Source organism: Notolepis coatsorum, assembly GCF_963971535.1.
Source record: "Notolepis coatsorum genome assembly, chromosome: 6".
In the NCBI taxonomy this organism is placed as follows: Eukaryota; Metazoa; Chordata; class Actinopteri; order Aulopiformes; family Paralepididae; genus Notolepis; species Notolepis coatsorum.
This window is the reverse complement of record NC_140170.1, coordinates 50,588,624-50,613,245: the sequence shown is the minus strand read 5'-3', so window position 1 is coordinate 50,613,245 and position 24,622 is coordinate 50,588,624. Positions and strand designations below refer to the sequence as shown.

The window sequence follows — 24,622 nt, the reverse complement described above, 5'->3', positions numbered from 1 at the left end:
AGAAAAACAGAAAAGACTTTGACAAGTGAGTTTGACCAGACAGCTGTTAAGTTTGCGTTTGTGACACAGAGAAATAGACTGTGTGTGTGTGTGTGTGTGTGTACATGTCCATTGCCACTACTACACATTTGCGTCCATCCATCCATCCATCCCCCATGTGTCCCGTGGCTGTCCGGTCAGACAGTCCCTTTTGACCTCAAGTCAGTCTTGTGGGTTGGTTGGTTGGTTGGGGGGAGGACTGGTTGTGTGTATGGTGGTGGTGGTGGTGAGGTGTGTGGGTGTGTGTGTGTGTGTGTGGGGGGGGGGGTCAAAATCTGACCCCTAAAAAAACCCATTTAACCTTTGACCTATGAGCCCCCTGTAGCCCCTCAGCACATGGAGATGGTGACGTTAATTCCGAGGTTCCATTCTCCGCAACAGCTGCGCGATGGACGTGTCAAACACCAGGCAGTCGCTGTTCATGATGGCCGTGGCGATGCCCTCGTGGATGGAGCGCGGCGTGGCCTCCCAGGTGAGCCGGCGCCGGTGTCCGTTCAGCTCCAGGCGGTAGGCGAAGTTCTCCGCCTGCTTCCTGGTGCCGATCAGCTGCACGATGGCGAAGAACTGCTGGTGGCCGTCGTACTTCTCCTGCTTCTCCAGCACCAGCATGAAGTGGAACCCGAAGCAGGACTGCATCATCACCCAGTCCACCGCCCCGGGCAGGTTGATGTCTGTGGCCAGGAAGACGATGTCCTCGCCCTGGGGGGGGGAGAGAGAGAGAGAGAGAGAGAGAGAGAGTTATAGAGACCTTTTCAACTGTGTTGTTGTCATTGGGACATTCAAACAGTTCAACCTCAGAACTAGCGATGCACCGGTCTGCACATTTGACCCATACGGATAACTAGTAATACATTTACTGTTGTGGACAGTAACTAATCCCCAATATGGATATGATTTGGTTATATACAAAAGGAAGTTCCTACGGTAATCCAATTTCTTACTGAAAGTGATCAAACGGGAAGCAAATTTCACAATAACAATAACAGCAGGAGCAGACTGTTGGAGAGAATGTGGGAATAAAGACACAAATCACTATCATATCTTCTGGGATTGAATTGGCCTTTCAATCGTCACCCTACTCGACCTATTGCAATGCTTCCTCTCGAGTTACAAGACGAAACATTCGACGAGCGTCATTTGACCAGCCATTCGGACAAGTGACCACGTCCGGTTTGGGGCCGGGTCCTGAACGGACCAGTCATCTCTGATGGCGAGAATTATTGACCACCTTTGTTTTGTAGCCAATGAAATTCTGGAGCCAACGGTATCGTACATGAGGGCTGATCCAAATTAATAACAAATTATTATCGATACTAGGATTACAAAAACATCTGGGATTGTTATAAACTTTGGACCTGTAACTGTAGATAAGACTTCAGGCTAGGGCTGCAACGATTAGTGTCCATTATGAAAAATCGTCTACGAGATATTGTTGCATCGATTAGTCATTAAAAAAATAAAAATAAAATATATATATATATATATATATATATATATATATATATATATATATATATATTTTTTTTTTGCACTACCTATCTTTGTGAAAGTGGCTTCTCAGCTCTGGTCCAGCCAGCTGAAGACTTCTTAGCTTAACATAACAGACCAACAGTAAGTTTGGGGGAACTAATGGGATAACTGGGGATGTTGTTTGGTCCTGACAAGAGTCTCAAAGCAACTCTGAGGTCATGCTCAATGTCCAATCTGTTCCTCTGCTCTGTCTTCAGCTGGACCAGAGCTGAGAAGTCACTTTCACAAAGATAGGTAGTAAAAATATATATATATATATATATATATATATATATATATATATATATATATATATATATATATATATATATATATTTATAAATATAATTGTTTTTCGATTAGTCGACTAATCGAAAAAATAATCGACAGATTAGTCGACTACCAAAATAGTCATTAGTTGCAGCCCTACTTCAGGCTATGGAACAGTTATGTTTTCCAGCTCCTACCTCTCAGCTGGAACTCAAAAACAGGCATCTGGCAACAAGTAAACAAAACGTGAGTAAGCAAAACCTTTATTTCAGCTTTCAACTTTACATCTATTACAGTAGAAGTTCTAGAACACAGTGATTCTTCTCCTGTTGTGGAAGAAAGTTCAGTATGTTTCCTTTCAAAAGAGACCAAAACTCAATGCATGTGGCATGTGCTATAAGTGGTTCAAGTAATAAATCACAAATTACTTTGGGTATGCAATAGTCAGGTGTTTTATGCTAAATGTGCCCTCAGCATAAGGGGTTAACATCAGCTGGCTTGATTATTAAGCTCAGTGGCGTTTGAATGTCGAAATTCATTGTGGAGTGTTATCCGTGTATTACAATGTTACTGTGGTCAATTCATGTAACGTGTTCACTAACGCCAGGTGACTACGTAGTTAAAACCACTCGCTCACCTAGGGCACCACTATTTTAATGAGGGAGCTCTTTTTTGAGGAAAAGGGCCTTCAGGTTCTTTGCTCCCTTTGCCTGGAATGGACTTTAAAAAAAGTCTCTGAAACTGCAGACGTTCATTACCATATGATTTAAAACCTTGAATTAATTACATTTTAAAGAATGAGATGGGAGAATGTCGATGCTTCACTGTATAATGTGGTGTTATATTTACATTCATTAACTTGACCTTCTCTCCCCAGCAACTGCCGGCAAAACCTCACCTTCCTTTCTCTTTCTTACCCTGCGTATTTACCCTCCAATCTCCCCCAATTAGGGTTGTGTACCGAACTCTGTACTTTTAAGGTTACCGACTGAATTACATTGGTACTCCCGAGTACCAATTCATGCTAGATCAATCAGTACCAAATTTTGAGTGTATATGTAAGAGTGTAATATACTAGACAAGAGGGAGCCTACTGTCCCATGACTCCCATCTCTTGGGTCTTTGGAAAAACCAGACAAGGTCAGAGGGGTTTGATAATATTTACAGAGGATAGGCTTGGGCGGTATGACGGTATTATGGTATACCAGGGTATTTCGAAATCCCGTCGGTATGATTTTCAATACCGTGACGTCACAGACTGTGCGCCAATGGTTGTAGTGCACAGCACGCGCCAGCAGAGGGCAGGGCAGTCCGTCTTTCCCTCTCTCAGTCAGAGCTCAGCAGAGCCACGCTCTGTTCCTTTGGGTCTTCCATCTTGCGTGTGTGTTAATCTGCACGACAAATAGACTTATTCTTCTATAGAATGCGGTTATGGACCGATGGCAGTCCGTTTATTAAGGTCGAATGGATGGACCATGGGTCCAGTGGTCCACTAACTTCCAGACATTGGATGATTGAGGAATCGGGAAACGGAGCGTTTTTCTAACGTTTTGAAATGGATTCCTGCATGAGTGGACTCTGGGACACGTTGTTTGGGTAAGTAAGTTATGTTATGTTGCTGGGATATAAGATATGATGGGATATAACTTTATTCATATAAGATATGAATGCTGGGAGTGTATGTTTGGTAAACCGTTCCAGTTAGACTGTCTGTGTGTGTGCGTATTGGCTTCGCGATTCACTACATAGGTTTAACGGCTTAAGCTGGGTTTTGATTATCACTTAATCAATGCAGAATACATTTTATGCGTCTGTATGTGTAGTTGTGTACTACTGTCGTGAGTTTGTGACTCACATTGCTCTAATTTCAGCCTCTGTTATACATTATTTGTTCCGTATGACTTGTTTCATATGCGTGTGTATCGAATGTGCGCGCTGCCGCGCTGTGCAATTTGTTTACGTTGGCAACACGGGTCGCTAAGGAATTTAGGTTCGAGGTTGAAGAAAGTGCACTTTTAGGTTGAAAGAACGGCCCTAATGTCAACATGTTTCAATATAAGCCTTATGTATGGTGATAACGAGTATATTGTTAACCCTTTAATCGCCAAGGACGACTTTAGACGTCATTGCTCGCCATGCTTAATCTGCCAATGACGTCGTACAGCGTCTTTGAGATCAATATTTCACAAATCTGTCATGGCAATCATATTTCACCCACGGAGACTTGAGACTTGCTGTTGATCTCCTCTCAACTCTCCAACGGTTCAAGACCGCCATCTGGTGGCCGATCGGCGAATCGCCAAAACCAGAAATGAGCGGCAGGAAGTGGTGCTCACCCATATTTCTGTCGCTCGCGGGACTACAGCTTGATACACTGGATAGCGATCCGTTGCCAATAACTCGATAAACAACATGATTTGGACGTATATAGTATTATACAACCTGGAAATGGATCGCATATATCAACATCCCATAATAGTGATCTTTCTGCTCCACGCTGATCACCCAACGGTCAGAGGAAGCTGCGGTGAGTTTCAGCGTGTTTGATTATTATGATCCATATAAACTGCTCTGATCTATGTATCGCCCATACTACATAAATGATTTAACGTCGGCCACGGACTTATAAACACCCCCACGGACTTATAAAATTGAAATTTTTTTTCTGACGCTAATCGGTATCAAACTACATCTGATGATCTAATATATGTATTTATGGCTATAACTCACGTTCTGCAGAATGCTGCAGAAAACGATAAAAACATATTTATACTTTAGACCGAATATGTGAATGAAAAAGTAGAACGTTGCTACATCCTAAACGATAGAAACTTGACGTTGAATGGGCCATAGTAATGTCAATTTAGCAATACAATTAAAAAAGTTATAGCCCTGCAAAGAAGGGGAACATCTCCATAGACAAATAGAGCTGGCAGAGGACGGTATAAGGATGGATATATGCGTGGCAGAGAAAGGGTCAACTTAGCTCTCGTTACACAGGTTGTGTGATAGTAAAGGGTTAACCTTCTGTCATGTGGCAGTGAAAGGGTTTTAATGAATAAAGAAGCCAGTGACCTGCAGCGTGGTGATGGACTTGTGCTGGTGCATCAGATGGGGCATGACGGCGTCCAGGGACCCTTGCCACTTGCAGGAGGCCCCGGGGCAGGGGCAGGAGTACGGCCGGAACTCGCACAGCTCCTCGTGCTCCGCCTTGTCCGTGTGGGGCAGGGTGACCTCGCAGCCCGACGACGCGTACTTGCAGGGGAAGAGGACGGAGTTGGCCACCTTCTCCATGGCCAGGTTCCTGATGGAGCCCAGGGGGCCTCTGCAGGTGGGGCAGCAGGTGAGCTTGGGCCGGCAGTTGGAGCATACCTGAGGGAAGGGGTGAACAGCGGATGAGTACTTTTCGCTCCGGTCACTTTGGGTTCCGTTATCTTCATTCATGTTCGCTGCTGTAATGGTTTAGTGTTGTGATGTGATGGTAACAGAACCATACCGGTTATGATATAGTGATGTGATGGTAACAGAACTAAGACCATACATCTGACCGGCATCACGTCATCCACCCTGATCTGTGATCGCCATGCCTCTTTTTGGGGGGAAACAACTTGGGGAGTAAACAGGGGTTAGGCGGCGTTTGCTCGCAAACTACAACTTTATGACAAAACAAACAGATCTAAATTATGCTCAAGACTATCACATCCCAGAAATACCTTAGTTTTAAGTCACCCAGAGATTTATAAGCGTAATATTAAATGTCCAGGTAGGGAAATAGGGAAATATCCTGCGGCTGAAATTGCTGAATGATGAAATACCAAGATTGAAGAGGCATGCCTGACAACGGATCAAAGGTCACTTTTCACAATAGTGCGAACACTCAGTGGTGGGCCAGTAATTGCTCGACTTAACTTGATGCACCAACAAAACAAACGTTTTGAACAATATAAGCTTTCTACCAACAGTTTTTAATGAAGGCCAAATACAATTGCAAGCAATAGGAATGGTGTCTGTGTATATAGAAATGTGTCTACTCTTGTTTATATTGTCAAATCATGAATGCTATGTTAGAGATGTGATGGTAATAAAAATAAGAACATACCAGTTATATTATAATGATGTGATGGTAATAAAAATAAGACCATACCAGTTATGTTAGTGATGTGATGGTAATATAAATAAGACCATAGTTACCAGTTATGATATAGTGATGTTATGGTAATAGAATAAGACCATACCAGTTGTGTTAGTTATGGTAATATAAATAAGACCGTACCAGTTATGTTAGTGGTGTGATGGTAACAGAATAAGACCATACCAGTTGTGTTATAGTGATGTGATGGTAATAGAATAAGACTATACCAGTTGTGTTATAGTGATGTTATGGTAATAGAATAAGACCATACCAGTTATGTTATAATGATGTTATGGTAATATAAATAAGACCATAGTTACCAGTTATATTATAGTGATGTTATGGTAATATAAATAAGACCATACCAGTTGTGTTATAATTAGGGATGGGTACCTTTCACTTTGAATCGATACCGGTACCCAACGGTACCTTTTTTCTGTACTTTAGTCTCTAAAAATGTAATCTACCTACCTCAGTCGTGAAAAAAAATAACTACTTCAAATAACTACACTTTCGACCGTTTTCGGCTTGCCATTGCTCCGACTGCTTTGTTGTTGAATCAAGTCAAATCCTAGGTAAGCGTATATTGTGCGTGTGAACGTTGACATGAAAAAAATAAAAATAACAATAAAAAAACAAAGTGTAAAAAAGAAATATATATATATATATATACGGTATATATTTTTTGGTATCATGTGAATCGATACTCGGTAGTACCGACGTATTTCGGTAAGTACCTTTAAAAGTACCGAATTCGGTACCCATCCCTAGTTATAATGATGTGATGGTAATAGAATAAGACCATACCAGTTATGATATAGTGATGTGATGGTAATATAAATAAGACCATACCAGTTATGATATAGTGATGTCAATAGAATAAGACCATATCAGTGATGTTATGGTAATATAAATTAGACCATCCGAGTTATGTTAGTGGTGTGATGGTAACAGAATAAGACAGTACCAGTTATGTTATAGTGCTGTTATGGTAATAGAATAAGACCGTACCAGTTATGTTATAGTGACAAGAGAAATAAGACCATACCAGGTGGCCAGACTGGCACTGTAGGATGGGGGGTAGGACATAGTCGAAGCAGACAGGACACTCAAACAGGCTGGCCAGGTCACTGTTAGAGGCCGTGGTGCCCGACAGGGTGGGGACACGCTGGGAGGGGGGGCATTTGGAAGTTCCTGTGGGCAGCGCTGTGGCAGTCTGACGACTCATTTCTGGAGGGGGGGGGGGGGGGGGGGGTGAGAGAGAGAGAGAAACAAAACAAAGTGAGAGAGAAACAGAAGTGTTAAATTGTCCATTTTGCTCTTTATTTGAATTGAAAGATTTGAGTTATATGCACATAGTTTCTTGCACATAGACTGACCGACAAGGATGAATAGGATATCAGGATATAAACAGGAATTAACTGGTGGGAGACACTCACAGATAGACAAATAGACACACAGGCAGGCAGACAGAAACACAGACAGGTAGATAGACACACACAGACAGGTAGATAGACACACAGACAGGTAGATAGACACAGGCAGATAGATGGACACACAGGCAGATGGGACAGCCAGTGGTCTATACACCACTCGTATCTACATTTGAACACAACACCAACGAGACCTGAACACACACACCTTTCCATATAATCTATAAATGTGTGTCTTAGTGTGTCTGTATCTATTTTTGACTCAGAGGGGTTTAAACTGCAGAGATTTTCATGGTCAAATAAAAAAAAAACAGCCAGTCGGTTAAGTGAACTCAGATGTGGGGGAGGGAGGGGGAGAGAGAGATTATTTTCCTCATGTCTCATGTGTGTGTGGCGAGCTTTTGTTTCCCACCATACAGATGTGTGTGTAGCTGCTGTTTCCTATCGTGCTGTGTGGTTGCCTTGGTAACAGGTCTGTGCCATGGGGAGGAATGGGATGGCCTGTGTAGTAAACAGGAGGAACAGAGAGAGGAGGTGAAATTACGGGGAGAGGAGGTGCTGGGGAAGGAGAGGAGAGGAGGTGCTGGGAGAAAGAGAGAAGGGGATGTGATGGGGAGAGGAGATTGGGAGATGAGATGAGGGGAAGACGTGTTAGGGAGAGGAGAAGGAAAGGAGAGGAGATTGAGAGAAGATGAGGTGCTGAGGAGAGGAGAAGGGGAGGAATAGAAAGGAGAGAAGATAAGGAGAGGAGGAATGATTTTCCCAAGCCAGGTCGGTTTCTGGGTTGAAAAAGAGTTTGGGTGGGGCAGTGTGCGTGTGTATGAATGAGTGATGTCCGACTGTTTCTTTTGCTGAAAGTTAAATTGGAATAATCTTTTTGGATAACATCTGATCTCAGGTAAGGAATATATTTTACCAGTCTTAGGATAATCAGACCTGTTTTCACGGAGATATAAGCGTTTGCCCTATGTGTGTATGTGGCTCTGTGGCTATGATTGCTGATGAGGAAATGAGAATGAATTTTTCAGCCCGCCTCTATAGCGTGCATAAGTACACATATACTATCGATAATCTAGCGTTTATTTGAAAACGATTCATAAATAGGCCGAAAAATGACAACATTTGTGTATTCTAGAATATTCCAGTAAATGCCTTTTATCACGGAATCTTTATATTTTCCTTGAAAACTAGGGCTTTGCAAAATGCTATTTAAAACAAAAATTAACCGATAAAAAAAACAATCCGTTTCGACAATGTTGACTGCAAATAAGTCATTGATAAACGACAGGCAGATTAGACACATAGCCATAATTTTAAACATAGATTATGCGTTTTTAACGCTATCAATGGCTGCGGTTACATGGTGACTTTTAATTCCGAATTATAACTTCGGAATCAAATCATTCGGATGTAAAAAAAAAATCATGCGAGTTTACATGTCAAATCTTAATTCCGACAAGGTGTTTACATGAAAGTCACTGTCTAATCGGGAGTTTTCGAGTCATCGTAAGGTTTGGGGCTGGGAAGGCTTCTGATTGGGTAAACGTAAACAGGATGTTAACGTCATTACGTTTACCGGAAGTAAACAAACAGCTGCGACCGGTATTCTCAGCTACTGTGCTAGCGTACCAAACAACATTAACCAGACTCTCGGTGTGTCTATTCTGCTAACGTTAAAGGCCTTGCCCTCTACATGCTACAGCAACTTCAAAGCAACTGCACCACAACATCGACAAAGCAAAGGTGTTGCAGACACTCTGCCTTTATGCTTCTGCAACATCGACGCACAGCCTATGTAACATTGTACCCCGTATGTAGCAACCCATTGATAACAAGCAGACAAATAAGCATCATTTTTACTTCCGGGCGGGGGGTTTCAAAATAAAAGAGCGACGTCTAAAAGCACCGTAAATACGTTTATTCTTTACAATATCTAACGTTACACGAACCTAAACTAATCTAAAGTTAGTTTAGGTTCGTGTTAACGTTAGATAATGTACAAAATAAACGTATTTACGGTGCTTTTAGACGTCGCTCTTTTATTTTGAAATCCCCCGACGGAAGTATTATAGTGTCTGTTGCTAGCAGCTTAACTTTTGCCGGCCGGTTCTGTGCTTTTTCTAGCTAACGTATCATCATTAGTTTCCAAAGGAGAGGAGAGAAAGACCGCGGCTCACATGCAGCTCAAACTACCTGTTGGAATAAATTAATTGATTGATGTTTAACTTGTCCCTGTGTGTGTCCAGTCATTTCGACTAGCAAATGTTGTATTTAACGTTACCTTAGGATACCATTGTATTTAGTTGGTTAGCTATGTAGCTAATGTGGATAGCATTTTGTATAGCATCAATACTAGCTGGCTGGCTACAGCTTTATTTACTAAATTATGGAGGCTTTTTAATCGTCAAGGTAAGAGAGGATTTTTCATGATCAACTGAAGGCCTATGCTATGGAACAATATGTGCCCCTGTTCGCGATCATCTATGTGTACTGTAGCCTATGCGCGATCATGCGCAGAAAGACCGGGGGGAACTAATTCCGAAAATGCGTGAAAAGCGTTTACATGGACAGAAAAAGCTTTAATTCGGAATGATAAACGGAATAAACCGGCCACTTACATCGGAATGGATTTTATTTCGGAATGGCCATTTTCATTCGGAATTAAGTATTTTCAGATGTTTACATGATAACTTTAAATAGGATTTAACGTTAATTCCGAATGAAAAGGGGAATAAACTGTCCATGTAAACGCAGCCATTGAAGTGGATGCTGGCACTCAACAGGGTTTTCAATGTTAAATGGCCGGCACTGAAATTGTAATAGTGAGGTGTTTCCATTGTGATTCAATAGTGAGGTGTTTCCATTGTGTTTCAATAGTGAGGTGTTTCCATTGTGTTTCAATAGTGAGTTGTTTCCATTAGGGGTGTAACGATACACTCCGCTCACAATTCGGTTCAATCGCAATATCTCGTATATCTCGATTCGGTTCAATCGAGATATACGATATAAAAAAGTAGGGATCATGCACCGAATATTCGGCCGCCGAAAATGTATGAAGGCCAGATGGCCGAAAACTAGGGATGTCCGATATTATCGGCCGATATTGGCATTAAAATGTGATATCGGAAAATATCGGTATCGGTTTTCAAATATATATATATATATATATTTTTTTTTACATTTCTATAACCTTTATTTACCCAGGCAAGCAAGTAAGAACAAATTCTGATTTTATTTATTGTCAAAAGTATGCATAATGTTATGTTAATTCATATGTAATGTTAATTACCTGAAATTATTCAGTTTTTTGGCGGGGGAAACCCTGCATATATCGGTATCGGTTGATATTGGTATCGGAAATTAAGAGTTGGACAATATCGGTATACGGTATCGGTAAAAAAGCCAATATCGAGCATCCCTACCGAAAACGTTTTGTGAGAGATTAACAATTAAATACAGTGAATGATATATTTCTGAGTGCAACCATCTCTTTATAAAATGTTTACGTCTTCTACTCTGAAAGCTCAGCTGCTAGTGAGTGTCTTGTAGCTACTAGCTAACCAATGCTTAGTTAAAGTAAAAATTAGAGGTGGGCATAGATTTTTTTTTTTTATCTAGATTAATCCATCTGCAATCCTGGAGTTAATCTAGATTAAAATGGCTAAAAAAAATATCTGCCGAAGGCATTCAAAATATGTGTGTTCTACCCAAATAATGACCAGAGGAGGAGATTTATCCTCGCCTCTTCATCTGAGGAGTCACTAGCTGTTCTATCTCCTTGTTCAACAGCATGAACATGTCTCTTCTTTTTGTAATTTCCAGTGTTTCTTTTAAAACCAGACTTATCATGGCGGCTAGGTGGTGTAGTGGGCAAGGCGCTCGCCACCAATGCAGGAGATGCTGGGTTTGAGCCCAGCTCTTCGCGTTGCTACCAGCTTGGCTGGTCGTTCATACTAATACAATTGGCAGTGTTAGGGGGTGGGAAGCTGGTGGGTGGGGATCGGACGTTGTGGACAGCGACTCCTACAGGTCGGTTGGTGCGCCTGCGCAGCAGAATCAGGAAGCGACGTGTCCCTCCCACGCAGACCCCCGACGCTGAGAGATCGCGCTGTGCAGGTGAACAGATGCGACGGCTGCTTCCTCGAGTACCGGAGGGGACACGTGATGCAAGGCTTCGTCCACATTGCAGCCGGCTTGTGGGAGGCATGGCCTAACAGCGTTCGAGACAGGGGAGGGTAGAAATGGACGATACGAAATTGGGATGGGAGAAAAATAGAAAATGGGAGAAAAAGTAGATAAAAAAAAAACAGACTTATCGTAATTTTCTGTGCCCTTCTTATTTCTACATGCACGCTCTATGTGGCCTTTTTCCCCACAATTACAACAATCCATTTCTTTACACCAACATGTTGGTGCAAGATGTCCTGTTTTTCCACAACGAGAACACGGACCCTGGCCACTTCGCCCGTCACTGACCTGGTGCCCTCTACTGGTCGTTGCATGTAACTGCTGGGCTTCCTTTGATGCCATTTCCATTGTTACACTGATATTGACAGCGCTCTCCAGTGTCAAATCACTCTGTCAGTAGTTTCTTCTGTGCACCTTCATTTCTTAATCCACACACAAGCCTGTCTCTCAATGTGTCTTTTAGTGAATCTCTAAATTCACAATGTTCAGCACATTTTCCCAAAGCTGCAACAAACATTGTAACAGACTCTCCTTCCTCCTGGCTGCATCTGTGGACAGACGGTGTGGGGGGAGTGGAGCACAACTGTTCACCACATGCTGCTCACACACACTGCTTCTGAAGACTGGTTGCTCACACACACAGCTGCAGAAGACTGGCTACTCACACACACTGCTGTAGAAGAAAAAAAGTCCGTCCAGGGTTTTCCCATCTCTGGCAAGCAGTATCGTGTTACCAGATTGACTGAGGACTAGAGATGTTCCGATACCATTTTTTCCTTCCCGATCCGATTCCGATACCTAAGCTTTGGGTATCGGCTAGGGATGTCCCGATCACGTTTTTTTGCTCCCGATCCGATCCCGATCATGTGATTTTGAGTATCTACCGATACCGATATTTCCCGATCCGATCAAAAAAAAAGAAAAATTACATATATATATATATTTTTTTAACTTTTTTTTGTATTCAACAAACATGACCATGTTCACGTCTTAAACTCATACTGAGGCCTTAGTTTTAAATTACATATCATTAATTTATTTATTGTCACACGGAGCAGAAGAAATGTGCCAAAACAAACCAATAGTATCCAGCTGCAGAACGGCAGACCAGCCACACTCTCAGGGCGCGTTCACACCTACTCTGTTTGGTCCACTTTAAGTGGACCATGGTCCCTTTAGATCGATAGTCCGTTTGGTTTGTACAGGTGTGAACGCAAACCGAACTATAATGAGGACCAAACAACCGAACCATGGTCCTCTTGAAAAGTTGGGACTCGGTTCGTTTCAATCGAACTATAGTACCTAATCCAGGAAGCAAAGTAGCCTACTCCTCTCTAGACTGGCGCCGCACGCGGACAGTCTCTCTCTTCCTCCCTCTCTCTCTCTCCTCTCTAGACGCAGTCTCTCTCTTCCTCTCTCTCTATAGACTCGCGCCGCGCGCACCCCCCAACTTTCTCCTGCGTGAGGAGGACATTCGCGGACATTCTCTCAGATAAAGAAAAAAAAAGCTTACATACTTTTTGGGTAATTTCATAATAGCAGCGTGGACCAGCTCTGTAACAACAACGCATCTCGAGCTGCTCCTATGCAGCTGTCTAGTAGTTGACAGCTTACGCAGGAAGGAAATATCTCTCTCTCTCTCTCTCTCTCTCTCTCTCTCTCTCTCTCTCTCTCTCTCTCTCTCTCTCTCTCTCTCTCTCTCTCTCTCTCTCTCTCTCTCTCTCTCTCTCTCTCTCTCTCTCTCTCTCTCTCTCTCTCTCTCTCTCTCTCTCTCTCTCTCTCTCTCTCTCTCTCTCTCTCTCTCTCCTCTCTAGTCGACTAGCGCCGTGCTCATAATAGTATCTCTCTCATTACGCTGCCGGCAACTGATTACGTTTGTGAGTGCTATAGTCCAATAGATGCGACAGCATGTCCTTTGTTTACAAATTAGATCCGCACCAAACAGGGTAGTGTGAACGCAGACCAAAATCAAACAATGTATCATTTTCACATTTGGTCCACCAGAAAGTCCGGACTATCCACGGAAAGTCCGGACTATCCCTGGACTTTCAGATGTGAACACACCCTCAGACCCAAACGCATTTCCTTTGATTTAATTATACATCAAATGATTTATGTCAAGGATTGCAATGCCTCGCTTGAATGAAGTTAACTTTTCACCTGGATAACGTCAACATTCAGGGTGAATGTAATGTGAGAAATTGGGATTAAAAAAAATTAAATAAAAAATTATTTGGGTCTGAGAGTGTGGCTGGTCTGCCGTTCTGCAGCTGGTTACTATTGGTTTGTTTTGGCAAAATTCTTCTGCTCTGTGTGACAATAAATAAATGAATGATATGCAATTTAAAACCAAAACTAAGGCCTCAGTATGAGTTTAAGACATGAACATGGTCATGTTTGTTGAATAAAAAAATTAAAGTTAAAAAAAATTTAAATAAAAATTCCAGATTTTTTTTGCCAATCCCGATCTTCGGAAAATCACGTGATCGGCCCCGATCCCGATCACGTGATCGGATCGGGACATCCCTAGTATCGGCCGATACCGATACTGATCCGATACCAGTGCATACATAAAATAATTAAAAACAAAAAAAAAATATATAAATTATAAAACTTTTTATTTTTTTATACAGCTACTGTTTTATACTGTTTTTTTAGTAATAACTATAAAGTAATGGTATTTATTCAACAACAGGTGATTATAAAGTAATGGTATTTATTCAACAACAGGTGATTGTATAGATTAGTATTAGTAATTGAAAACGATCTCAATGAGTTCACCCACGGAAAGGTTGTTGGCACATTAGTTCCACACAGACATTATTCGTTGCTGCACTTGCTTCCACAAGGCTCCGTTTAGGTTAACTACTGTTGTGATTTTTGCACAATAAATATTCAACATTCTCTTTTGAGACTCAGCCTCAGACTCTTATCATTTGACACTAAAAGCTAAACATTGTCACCGATATGGCTGTCCGCAACATGTCATTAATTGTCTACGCGAGGTGGTCGATCAGTGACGATGTGAGCTAGGTTAGCTAGCATGAGCTACCGGTAGATGGAAAGACTGTAACGTTACTGGTGAAAATGTGATTTAACTTGGAATACTCCTTTGCCAACTTGCTGTACTTTGCTTGCAGGTCTGCAGCCATTATTGCTGGATTATGAATAGCCCCAACTTTAGCCAAGGTAACGTTAAAGCTAAAACTTTAACGTTAGTTAAAGCTAGCTTTCGGTTAGCTGTTCAATGCTAATAACACCACCAAGCGAACCCATCAGAGCTCCCAGTCAACAGCGCTCTGTCGGGACGATGGCAAAGTATCTGGAAAGTATCTGCTGTTAAAATGACAAATGGCATTGACACTTTAATTCATGGTCGGTTAAAAACACGTTTGTTTTATAATGCTCACTCAGCAGACCGCAGTGTTGTTGATAAATTACGTCATATGGTATCAGAGCGCAGAATTAGAGGGTACTCGCCAATACCGATACCAGCATTTTAGGCAGTATCGGCGGCATTTCCGATACTGGTATCGGTATCGGAACAACTCTACTGAGGACCCTCAGAGCAGCGTCGATTATGTGTTTCTGACTATAACGTTGGCTCAATAAACGCGATCAATATTTGGAATGGCGATCAGGAATTGGATTAATCTTTTTGCAGAACATCTGATGTGAGGTAAGGACTCTATTTTACCAGTATTGGGTTAATCAGATGTTTTTTTTCATAGCGATCACAACGTGTCTGTGTGTGTGTGCGTGTATGACGTTAGCGCTGACCAGATCATGGATAATAGATTTTTCAGCCCGCTTCTCTAGCGTGCATAAGTACACACATATACTATCGATAATCTAGTGTTTATTTGAAAACGATTCATAAATGGGGCGGCTGGGTGGCGCAGCGGACATTGCACTCGTCACCAACGCAAGAGACACTGGGTTCGAATCCGGCTGTCGGCGTTGCCTCCGGCTTGGGCCGGCCGTCATACTAACTCAATTGGCGGGTGGAAGTCGATGGGTGGTAATCTGGACGTTGTGGACAGCGACTCCTACAGGTTGGTTGGGGGACGCCTGCACAGCAGAGACAGGAAATAACGGGGGTAGTGTGAGCCTCCCACACGTTACACCTCAACAATGAGAGTCCACGCTGGCAGGTGAAAAGATGTGACAGGCTGCCTCCTCGTGTATCGGAGGGGACACGTGACGCAAGGCTTCTATCCTCCCTACGACCGGCCTGTGGGGGGCATATGCGAGCAACGTTCAAGACAGGGGAGGTAAGAATTGGCACAGCAGAATTGGGATGGGAGAAAAATAGAAAAATAGGAGAAAAAGTGGATAAAAAAAAAGATTAATAAATCAGCCGAAAAATGACAATGTGTTTTGTGTATTCCACTAAAGGGCTATTATCGCGGAATTTCTCTGAAATTACTAGAACTCTACGAAAACATACTCGTATTCAAAACGGTATAAACGGAAATGTACCAATGAAAAAACAATCCGTTTCGTACATGTTGACTGCAAGCAAGTCATTGATAAGCGTGTTTTAGACCCATAGCCATAATTTAAGATATAGTTTAAGCGTTCGCAAATATCCCTGACCTCCCATTGACTAAAGCGCTGGCACGGAAGGGGTTATCTGGGCAAAGAGGCGTGGCACCCAATGTGTTAATATAAGAGCATCCATAGTTTGTGTGGAACCATGTTTATCCATGAATCACAACAGAACCCTGTTTCTCCACCTGGATGAATCATATCGGAACCCTGTTTCTCCACCTGGATGAATCATATCGGAACCCTATTTCTCCACCTGGATGAATCATATCGGAACCCTGTTTCTCCACCTGGATGAATCATATCGGAACCCTATTTCTCCACCTGGATGAATCATATCGGAACCCTGTTTCTCCACCTGGATGAATCATATCGGAACCCTATTTCTCCACCTGGATGAATCATATCGGAACCCTGTTTCTCCACCTGGATGAATCATATCGGAACCCTGTTTCTCCACCTGGATGAATCATATCGGAACCCTGTTTCTCCACCTGGATGAATCATATCGGAACCCTGTTTCTCCACCTGGATGAATCACAACAGAACCCCATTTCTCCTGTCCGTCTCCATGTGTCTCTGGATTTCACTAACTTGCAGGCTAACAAGCTGTCTGGATCTGTAAACACATGTGCTAAAGACCCTTTGATACACAAATGTTTTAACGTGCAGACTTGTTGTAGAGCATCAGTCTGAATAAATCTGAGTGGAAGTCATTAGCTTTCTATAGAAGACAAACACCTGACACAATGTCCTCATACTGAAGGACTTTCCTCATCTGCCCATCCTTGTGAAGATATTACACACACACACACACACACACACACACACACACACACACACACACACACACACACACACACACACACACACACACACACACACACACACACACACACACACACACACACACACACACACACACACACACACACACACACACACACACACACACACACACACACACACACACACACACACACACACACACACACACACACGCACACACGCACTTTAGCTTGAAGATAGAGGGATGGTATTAGCTAGCTGTTCCTGTGCCTGCCAGCATGCCTATAAACACATCTGTCATGATTGGGATAAAGCCTCAACCGGCTATTAATAGCCCCTCTTAGCCAGCTAGCATGATAACAAACACGCTAGCAGCTACAGCACTTAGAATCCTGAGCTAATTTGGTCTTGGTGTTCTAAGAACAGCCAAGGCCAAATCTCTCTCGACTAGGTTAAAATCTCTCTAGGTTAAAATCTCTCTCTAGGTTAAAATATCTCTCTAGGTTAAAATATCTCTCTAGGTTAAAATATCTCTCTAGGTTAAAATATCTCTCTATGTTAAAATCTCTCTCTAGGTTAAAATCTCTCTAAAATCTCTAGGTTAAAATCTCTCTAAAATCTCTCTCTAGGTTAAAATCTCTCTAAAATCTCTCTCTAGGTTAAAATCTCTCTAGGTTAAAATGTATCTCTAGGTTAAAATCTCTCTAAAATATCTCTCTAGGTTAAAATCTCTCTAAAATCTCTCTCTAGGTTAAAATCTCTCTAGGTTAAAATGTATCTCTAGGTTAAAATCTCTCTAAAATATCTCTCTAGGTTAAAATCTCTCTAAAATCTTTCTCTAGGTTAAAACCTCTCTAGGTTAAAATCTCTCTAAAATCTCTCTCTAGGTTAAAACCTCTCTAGGTTAAAATCTCTCTAAAATATCTCTCTAGGTTAAAATCTCTCTAGGTTCAAATCTCTCTCTAGGTTCAAATCTCTCTCTAGGTTCAAATCTCTAGGTGGGCTGAAACCAAAATAGATCTCCCAGCTATGAGACTTTTAAACAAGCAGCAACATGTCCTGTTAAAAACAGCCCTGGCAGGGTAATAAACTTGGCATCACTTTTACTACTAGGAACACATGGGGCTAAGAGGCAGCATGGCTACAGATAACATTACATAGAATGCTACAAACAGCTGCAAACAGCTATGATTATATTGCCATTGCAATTACCAGAAATGTGAAATTAAAGCAAAAATGTTCCCTAAATAGAATTCACATATGTTATTTATATAATATAGTACAGTTCAGTTTCAATTAATAAATATATGTGAACAAGTCTCTCTTTAAAACTTATTTTCCTCTTATCCAGAGTGCCATCTATTCATCCAGGTCGTTTGTGGTGATTTGCAGCGAGTTCTGGATATATCTGCCGTAGAGTTATCTGCCATAGAGGTGTCTGCAGTCAGTCACTCAAATACAATTGAGGTGAATGTGAATAGCACTCAGCATTATCCCTTGACAGAAACGATGACACGGTTACTCAAGATAATCCACAAACCTTGTCATTTCATTTAGGAACTACTTTCTACCATAGTAAAAAGAAAAAGATTGGTCCACATGTCCAGGAAGAGTTCAATGTCCAGAACAAATGGGATCGCGTGTGGATTATCTTGAGTAACCACCAGGTCATGACTTCTGGAAAGAGATATTGCTTTTGAGTATTTCATATTTCATATATATTTATTGGCGCTTTGAGCACAACAAAGTGAGTGCCATTCACCTCCATTGTATTGGAGTGACGGCAGACATCTATAGCATATATTGTATTAACTTAAATATACATATATACACACTGTACTTTAGTGCAGACCTTTAGATATAATTTGAGGGTATTTACATCCAAATCAGGTAAACAGTGTAGGAATGACAGTTTCTACCGACAAGGTGGTATGCTTTGGATCATGAGCAGTTCCTTTCCTTCTCCATACTCTTCTCTTCCCATCATTCTGGAACAAGTTGATCTTTGTCTCATTTGTCCATAGGATGTTGTTCCAGAATTGTACAGGCTTCTTTAGATGGGTTTTGGCAAACTCTAATCTGGTCTTCCTATTTTTTGAGGCTCACCAATGGTTTACATCTTGTGGAGAACTGTATTCACTCTGGTGAAGTCTTGATTGTTGCTTAAGTTTGACACAGATACGCCTACCTCCTGGAGAGGAGTGTTCTTGATCTGGCCAACTGTTGTAAAGGGCTTTTCTTCACCAGGGAAATAATTCTTCTGTCATCCACCACAGTTGTAATTCCTACAACTGATTTGGATGTAAATATACCCTCAAATTAAAGCTGACTGCACTTAAAGCACATCTTGATTGTTTCGTTTCAAATCCATTGTGGTGGTGTACAGATATTTATTGACCTGAGGTATATATAACCTTTTTACAGTATACTAAAGATCTATACCTTTGCATGGACCGCATAATGGTATACCTTCAGACTGAAAGGGTCTGGTTTATTAATTCACAAGTCACTACTGTGAGTATGACTCAGATAAATCTAACCTGTAAGGAATGTAGACAAGAGAGACTTATATCGATGAGGATTAGGTTTCATGGCCTCGGGGTCATGTAACAGACTCTACCCATAAAAAGGCTTCAATCTGTGTACAAACAGAGAAACACTACAGAGTGATTTATGAACGTGGCGACAGCGTTATATGTTTACGGCTGACACTCTTTATTCATGCTTTCTTCTCTCTCAGGATTTAGTAGGTTTTATGTGCCATTCACAGGTAAAGCAGAGAGGATCAGTTAAAGATGACTGGTCTCCAGAGGCACTTTACACGCATCATAAACATACACACACACCCGGCACAAGTCTGAGGAGAGAGAAAGTGTGTGTGCGTGTATTTGTGCATCTCCCATTCACACTAACTAAGGGGTGACAGTGGCTCAGGAGGTAGAGGGTCATCTGGTAATCAAAAGGTTCCCGGTTCAATTATGGCTCCTCTTGGCAGTGTGTCGAAAACTCCTTGAGCAAGACACTGAACCCCTAACTGCTTCCGATGAGCACCTTGCATGACAGCCCCCACTGTGTGTGGATGTGAGGTACAAGTTGTAAAGTGTTTTGGATAAAAGCACTATATAGGCTAAATTCAGTCAATTTACACCAGGGGTCTCAAACTCAATTTACCTGGGGGCCGCTGGAGGTAGAGTCTGGGTGAGGCTGGGCCGCATCAAATATTCCACAAAAAAGTGGTTTCAAGTATTCAAAAAAAAAGTACAACTGATCCAATCTTCTCAATCTTTAGCAATAACATTTCAGAACATGAACAGTTCTTCAGAACATGAACGGTTCTTCAGGCTTCTCAGTGGTGTCAGTGGACTCATCCACAGCTATGGAAATGCACTGTGCATTTTTTTTATTCTATCACAAAGCTGTTTAATAAAATCACCAGCCAGTATTTCAGTTATTCTGGTTGCTGTGCGATCTGAGGGGGATTTGCTTTAGTTTGCCTTCAAACATGGTCTCCATCACTTCAGTCATACATTATTTTCAAATAGCTACCGTTTCTTGGCATATAGTCACATAATTGGTTTGGTGCTGGGACCAGGGGAGTAGCTGGGGGGGGGGGTTAGGATGATTCCAAGGGCCCAGCACTGGGGGGGAGGGGGGGCCAGAGAACACTATTATTATCTTTTTATTAATATGGTTTTATTATTATCCTAAAGTAAGTTAATGTAGATGACTCAAACGTATAATTGCCTGTATTATAAAAAAAATAGGTAAAAACCATATTATGCGTTTTCATCAATAAATAAATGCCCCACATTTTTTAATAGATTGGGGGCCCACAAATTGATTCTTTCATGGGGCCCAGAATCTCCAGCTACGCCCCTGGCTGGGACTCAGGATGAACGCATATTTTTCCGTCCATTCACCTTTGAATTGCAGTCGACTTTTCTTTTACTGACCATCTTTGAAAATGCCATATTTTTTTGCTGGCTGCCTGCTGGCGAAAATAGGCTAATAGCTACATTTATCTCACGGAGATAAAACTGGTAGCGACTTTAGTGTCAATGCGCTGTCAACTCTCCTCCGACTTGAACTGAAAGAGAGAGACAACATGCAGTCCGTGAAGACCCGCCCTACTCCCCTACTCTGCCTCTGATTCGCAGACTGTGGGTGAGGGGGAAAAACGCTGACGGGACGCGTATGTGATTGGACCAGACCCGTACACACAGACAGACACTTGCAGCCGGACATGCAGAGCACTGCTCACAGTCAGAGGAGATAGCGAGGATGCATTTGCTTCCACTTTACTTGATATCACTCCGGAATCACGTTTCAACCAAGTCACTAACATAATGTTGCTGTCATGAGCCTGCGCTATGGTAGCCTACAAGTGATAAAATAAATAAAACGTCCAACTCTCGCGCAACGACCCGGCAAACAGTTGCGAGCGGGCCGCATTAACACTACACTTTGATGTCCAGTAGGGGGCCGCAAAATATCATCCCGCGGGCCGCAATTGGCCCGCGAGTTTGAGACCCATGATTTACACAAACAAGAGTCCTGATTGAAAACAGTGGACACGACAATAGTAGTAGTTATAAGGTGTTTGAGCAGGACGGACACTGATGTTGATACGATAGCCCCTTTAGCTGCACTAACGCTGTTGTTAGCTTACATGCTAACGTGAATGGGATCGACCATAGCATTGCGGCTAGGCTAGCTACCTAGTACCGCTAGTTGAATGGATAAACGTTATTTAACATTGGAGAATGTTATTACTTATTACTATTGTCGTGTCCATAAGTTCCCTGGCAGAATACTTGTGAGGACAAAGGTATACAAAGAGGAGAGAACCATTTTAGATTGGGCATTGTTAGGTTTCGAGGACGGCGGCTATCGCGCTAACAGCTGTTCGATTTCAGCGTCCGTCCTCCTGCTACGCTCATAGCGAGGTGGGCGTACTAGCGTAGGTCAGCGGCAAATCAGAGCGCAAAACGGGAACCCGGAAACGCGGACGCGTTGGAAAAAGGCTACACGCGTACAGGCGAGCAACGCCAATGCTTTTAGCAAAATTAGCTTATTGCTCCATAGTGCCGTTTTCAGGAATTAGCCAGGATCACTCTGAAACTATACAATATTCACCACGGTATAACACGCGAACGTATATATGAAAACATTTATTAGGGATGCCCCGATCACGTTTTTTGCCACTGATCACCAATCGTCTATGAGCCATATCGGCCGATACACTGCCGATAGATCGTTTTTGGTTTTATAAAAAAAAATAAAGGGGAACTATTTTACTATTTCTTTCACTATTTGGGCACTTTTACACAATTCCTGTGAGTCTATGGAACACCTCTGTAATATATATATTTTTTTTATTCATTGTTTTGTATTTCTAATCAAGTCCTCAAAAACAGCATTTTTCTACCTCAAGATCTCGAGCTGTTTTGAGCCTGGGCTCCTAAACCACTGTGCAGCGTCGTGTTCGCCTGAACATTAACATGCAGCAGTGTCTTTATGACATCACATATAGGCACATTTTCAAACGACTCAGTTCAGTGAGGGTGAATATTGTGAGAGGAGAATTGGAAGAATGCGCCAATATGAGAATTAATTAATATTATTAATATAAGTTCACATAGCTAGGAAACAATGCTAAACACTCAAAAAGGCCATTTATAAGATAGTTCCCCTTTAAAAAATATATATTTTTTTAAATATATATATTATATAATTATACTTGTAGTTGTATTATCGGCGAGACATCGCCACCACGCAACAAGTCAAAATGCTCGCTATCTGCAAACAGCTCCACTGTCTGTGTGTATACTCTGCTTTGGTCAAATCACATTCAGCATTGCCATCTTCGCAGTGTTGTTATGAAGCATGATAGCTAATTAGCCAATGTTTTTTTTATTTTAATTTTTTTATTAAATTTTTGATTCTCTTTTTCCCCCTCCTTTTTCCGATTTTTCTCCCATCCCACCCTTCCTGGTTGTTGCGCACTTTCCCCTACTGTTGGTCCGAGAGACCGGAGACTGTCACATGCTTTCCTCCGACGCATGTGCAGCCAGCCGGCAGGCCAGCCTGGCCGGGCAGATTCTCACTGGGAGAGTGTAACGTGTGGGAGGCCGCACTACCTCTCTTCAGATCCTACCCTCGCTGAGCAGGCGCCCGGACCGAACTGTAGGGGTCGCTGTCCACAACGCCCAGGACCCACCCGCCAGCTTTACCACCCTTCTAATACTGCCAATTGTATTAGTGTGAACGGCCAGCCAAGCTGGTGACAACGCTGGGAGCTGGATTCGAACACGCGAATCCAGCATCTCCGGCGTTGGTGACGAACGCAATCTCCGCTACGCCACCTGACCGCCCCTAATTAGCCAATGTTCAGCTGCAAAAACGAATAATGTCAATTATGTTATAAGACATTGATATCAGGAGCTATCTGTAGTTACTGCTAGCCGGTTAGATGACAATGCATCATGTATTAAAATTAGGGCTGTCAGTTTATTGCGTTAATTATATTAATTAATTACACAGCAAATTATCGCGTTATGAAAATTAACTAAAAATGTATTACAAAAATAAAAAAATTAAAATTAAAATTTTATTTTTTATCTCATTCATTCCATAAGAACGTAGAATACACATTTACAGACTTTTTTTTTATATAGCCATTTGCATGTTCTTGGTATCTGATTCTAGGGACATCTATGGATCTCAGGGAATGTATTTCCAGTGTCAGAAATACTCTGTCTGTTACTAGGCTTGAGTAAATTGTAATGAACCAAATGAGAATATCAATTAAATTGTTTTTATCTTCGACTGTGAATAACACTATGCTCAAATTGAACAGACCTGAAAAATCTAAGCAAATTAATAGATGGAAGATGATTAAACAGAAGGCTTTGTAGATACAGTACTGAATTCTGCCATCCAGACATATGCAATTTGAAATATGATTATAGAATATAGAATATCAGGCATAAAATGGTTATGCGATTAAAATGCGATTAATTAGATTAATGAATTACAAATCCTGTAATTAATTAGATACATTTTTTTAATCGCCTGACGGCACTAATTAACACTTTGGGTGCCGGGAAACGCCTAAACACGTCATTCCCGGCCATGCTCAAGTTGCCGAAGACGCCTTACAGCGTCTTTAATATCAATATTTCAAAAATCTGGGATCGGATTCATATGTCCCCTCCGCTGGCCTGAGATCCACCAGGAGGACCCACTGAGCTCTCTGGCGGTTCAGGAGCGCCATCTGGTGGCCGATCGGCGCAATCGCTTAACAGGAAGTGCCATAGAGGTTGTGCTGGACGGCCGTATTACTTCCGGGCACTCGCTAATAGGTCCCGGGACTCGATCTCGACACACTACATAGCGATCGATTGCCAATAACTCGATAAACAACATGATTTGGACGTATATACCATTATACAAGCTGGAGATGGACCGGGTAAATCTACATCCCATAATGATAAAATGTCTACTCTACGATGATCGCCCAACGGCGCGCGGAGACTGGGGTGAGTTTTAGCGTGTAAAGTTACCGTCTTCGATACTAACTGCTATTATCAACATTTGACCCACATTAGATGATTGGTATAACGCTGCCCACGGAATTATAAACGCCCCCTAGCCCATCCGGTCAACATCAGATGACGTGTAGTAACTTCTAGAAGTACGTCTAGTTGGA

General features: G+C 42.0%; 1 protein-coding gene across 1 annotated transcript in view; it reads right to left on the bottom strand.

Annotated features, from left to right (window-relative positions):
• Positions 1 to 368: 368 nt before the first annotated feature.
• siah1 (siah E3 ubiquitin protein ligase 1) overlaps positions 369 to 24,622 on the bottom strand; it is a gene marked incomplete at its 3' end in the record, with an annotated part of 191,979 nt that continues 167,725 nt past the window's right edge. The window contains 4 exon segments of the mRNA XM_084317636.1: positions 369 to 411; positions 413 to 738; positions 4,894 to 5,190; positions 6,999 to 7,180. Coding sequence (XP_084173762.1) covers positions 369 to 411; positions 413 to 738; positions 4,894 to 5,190; positions 6,999 to 7,180 — 848 coding nt within the window.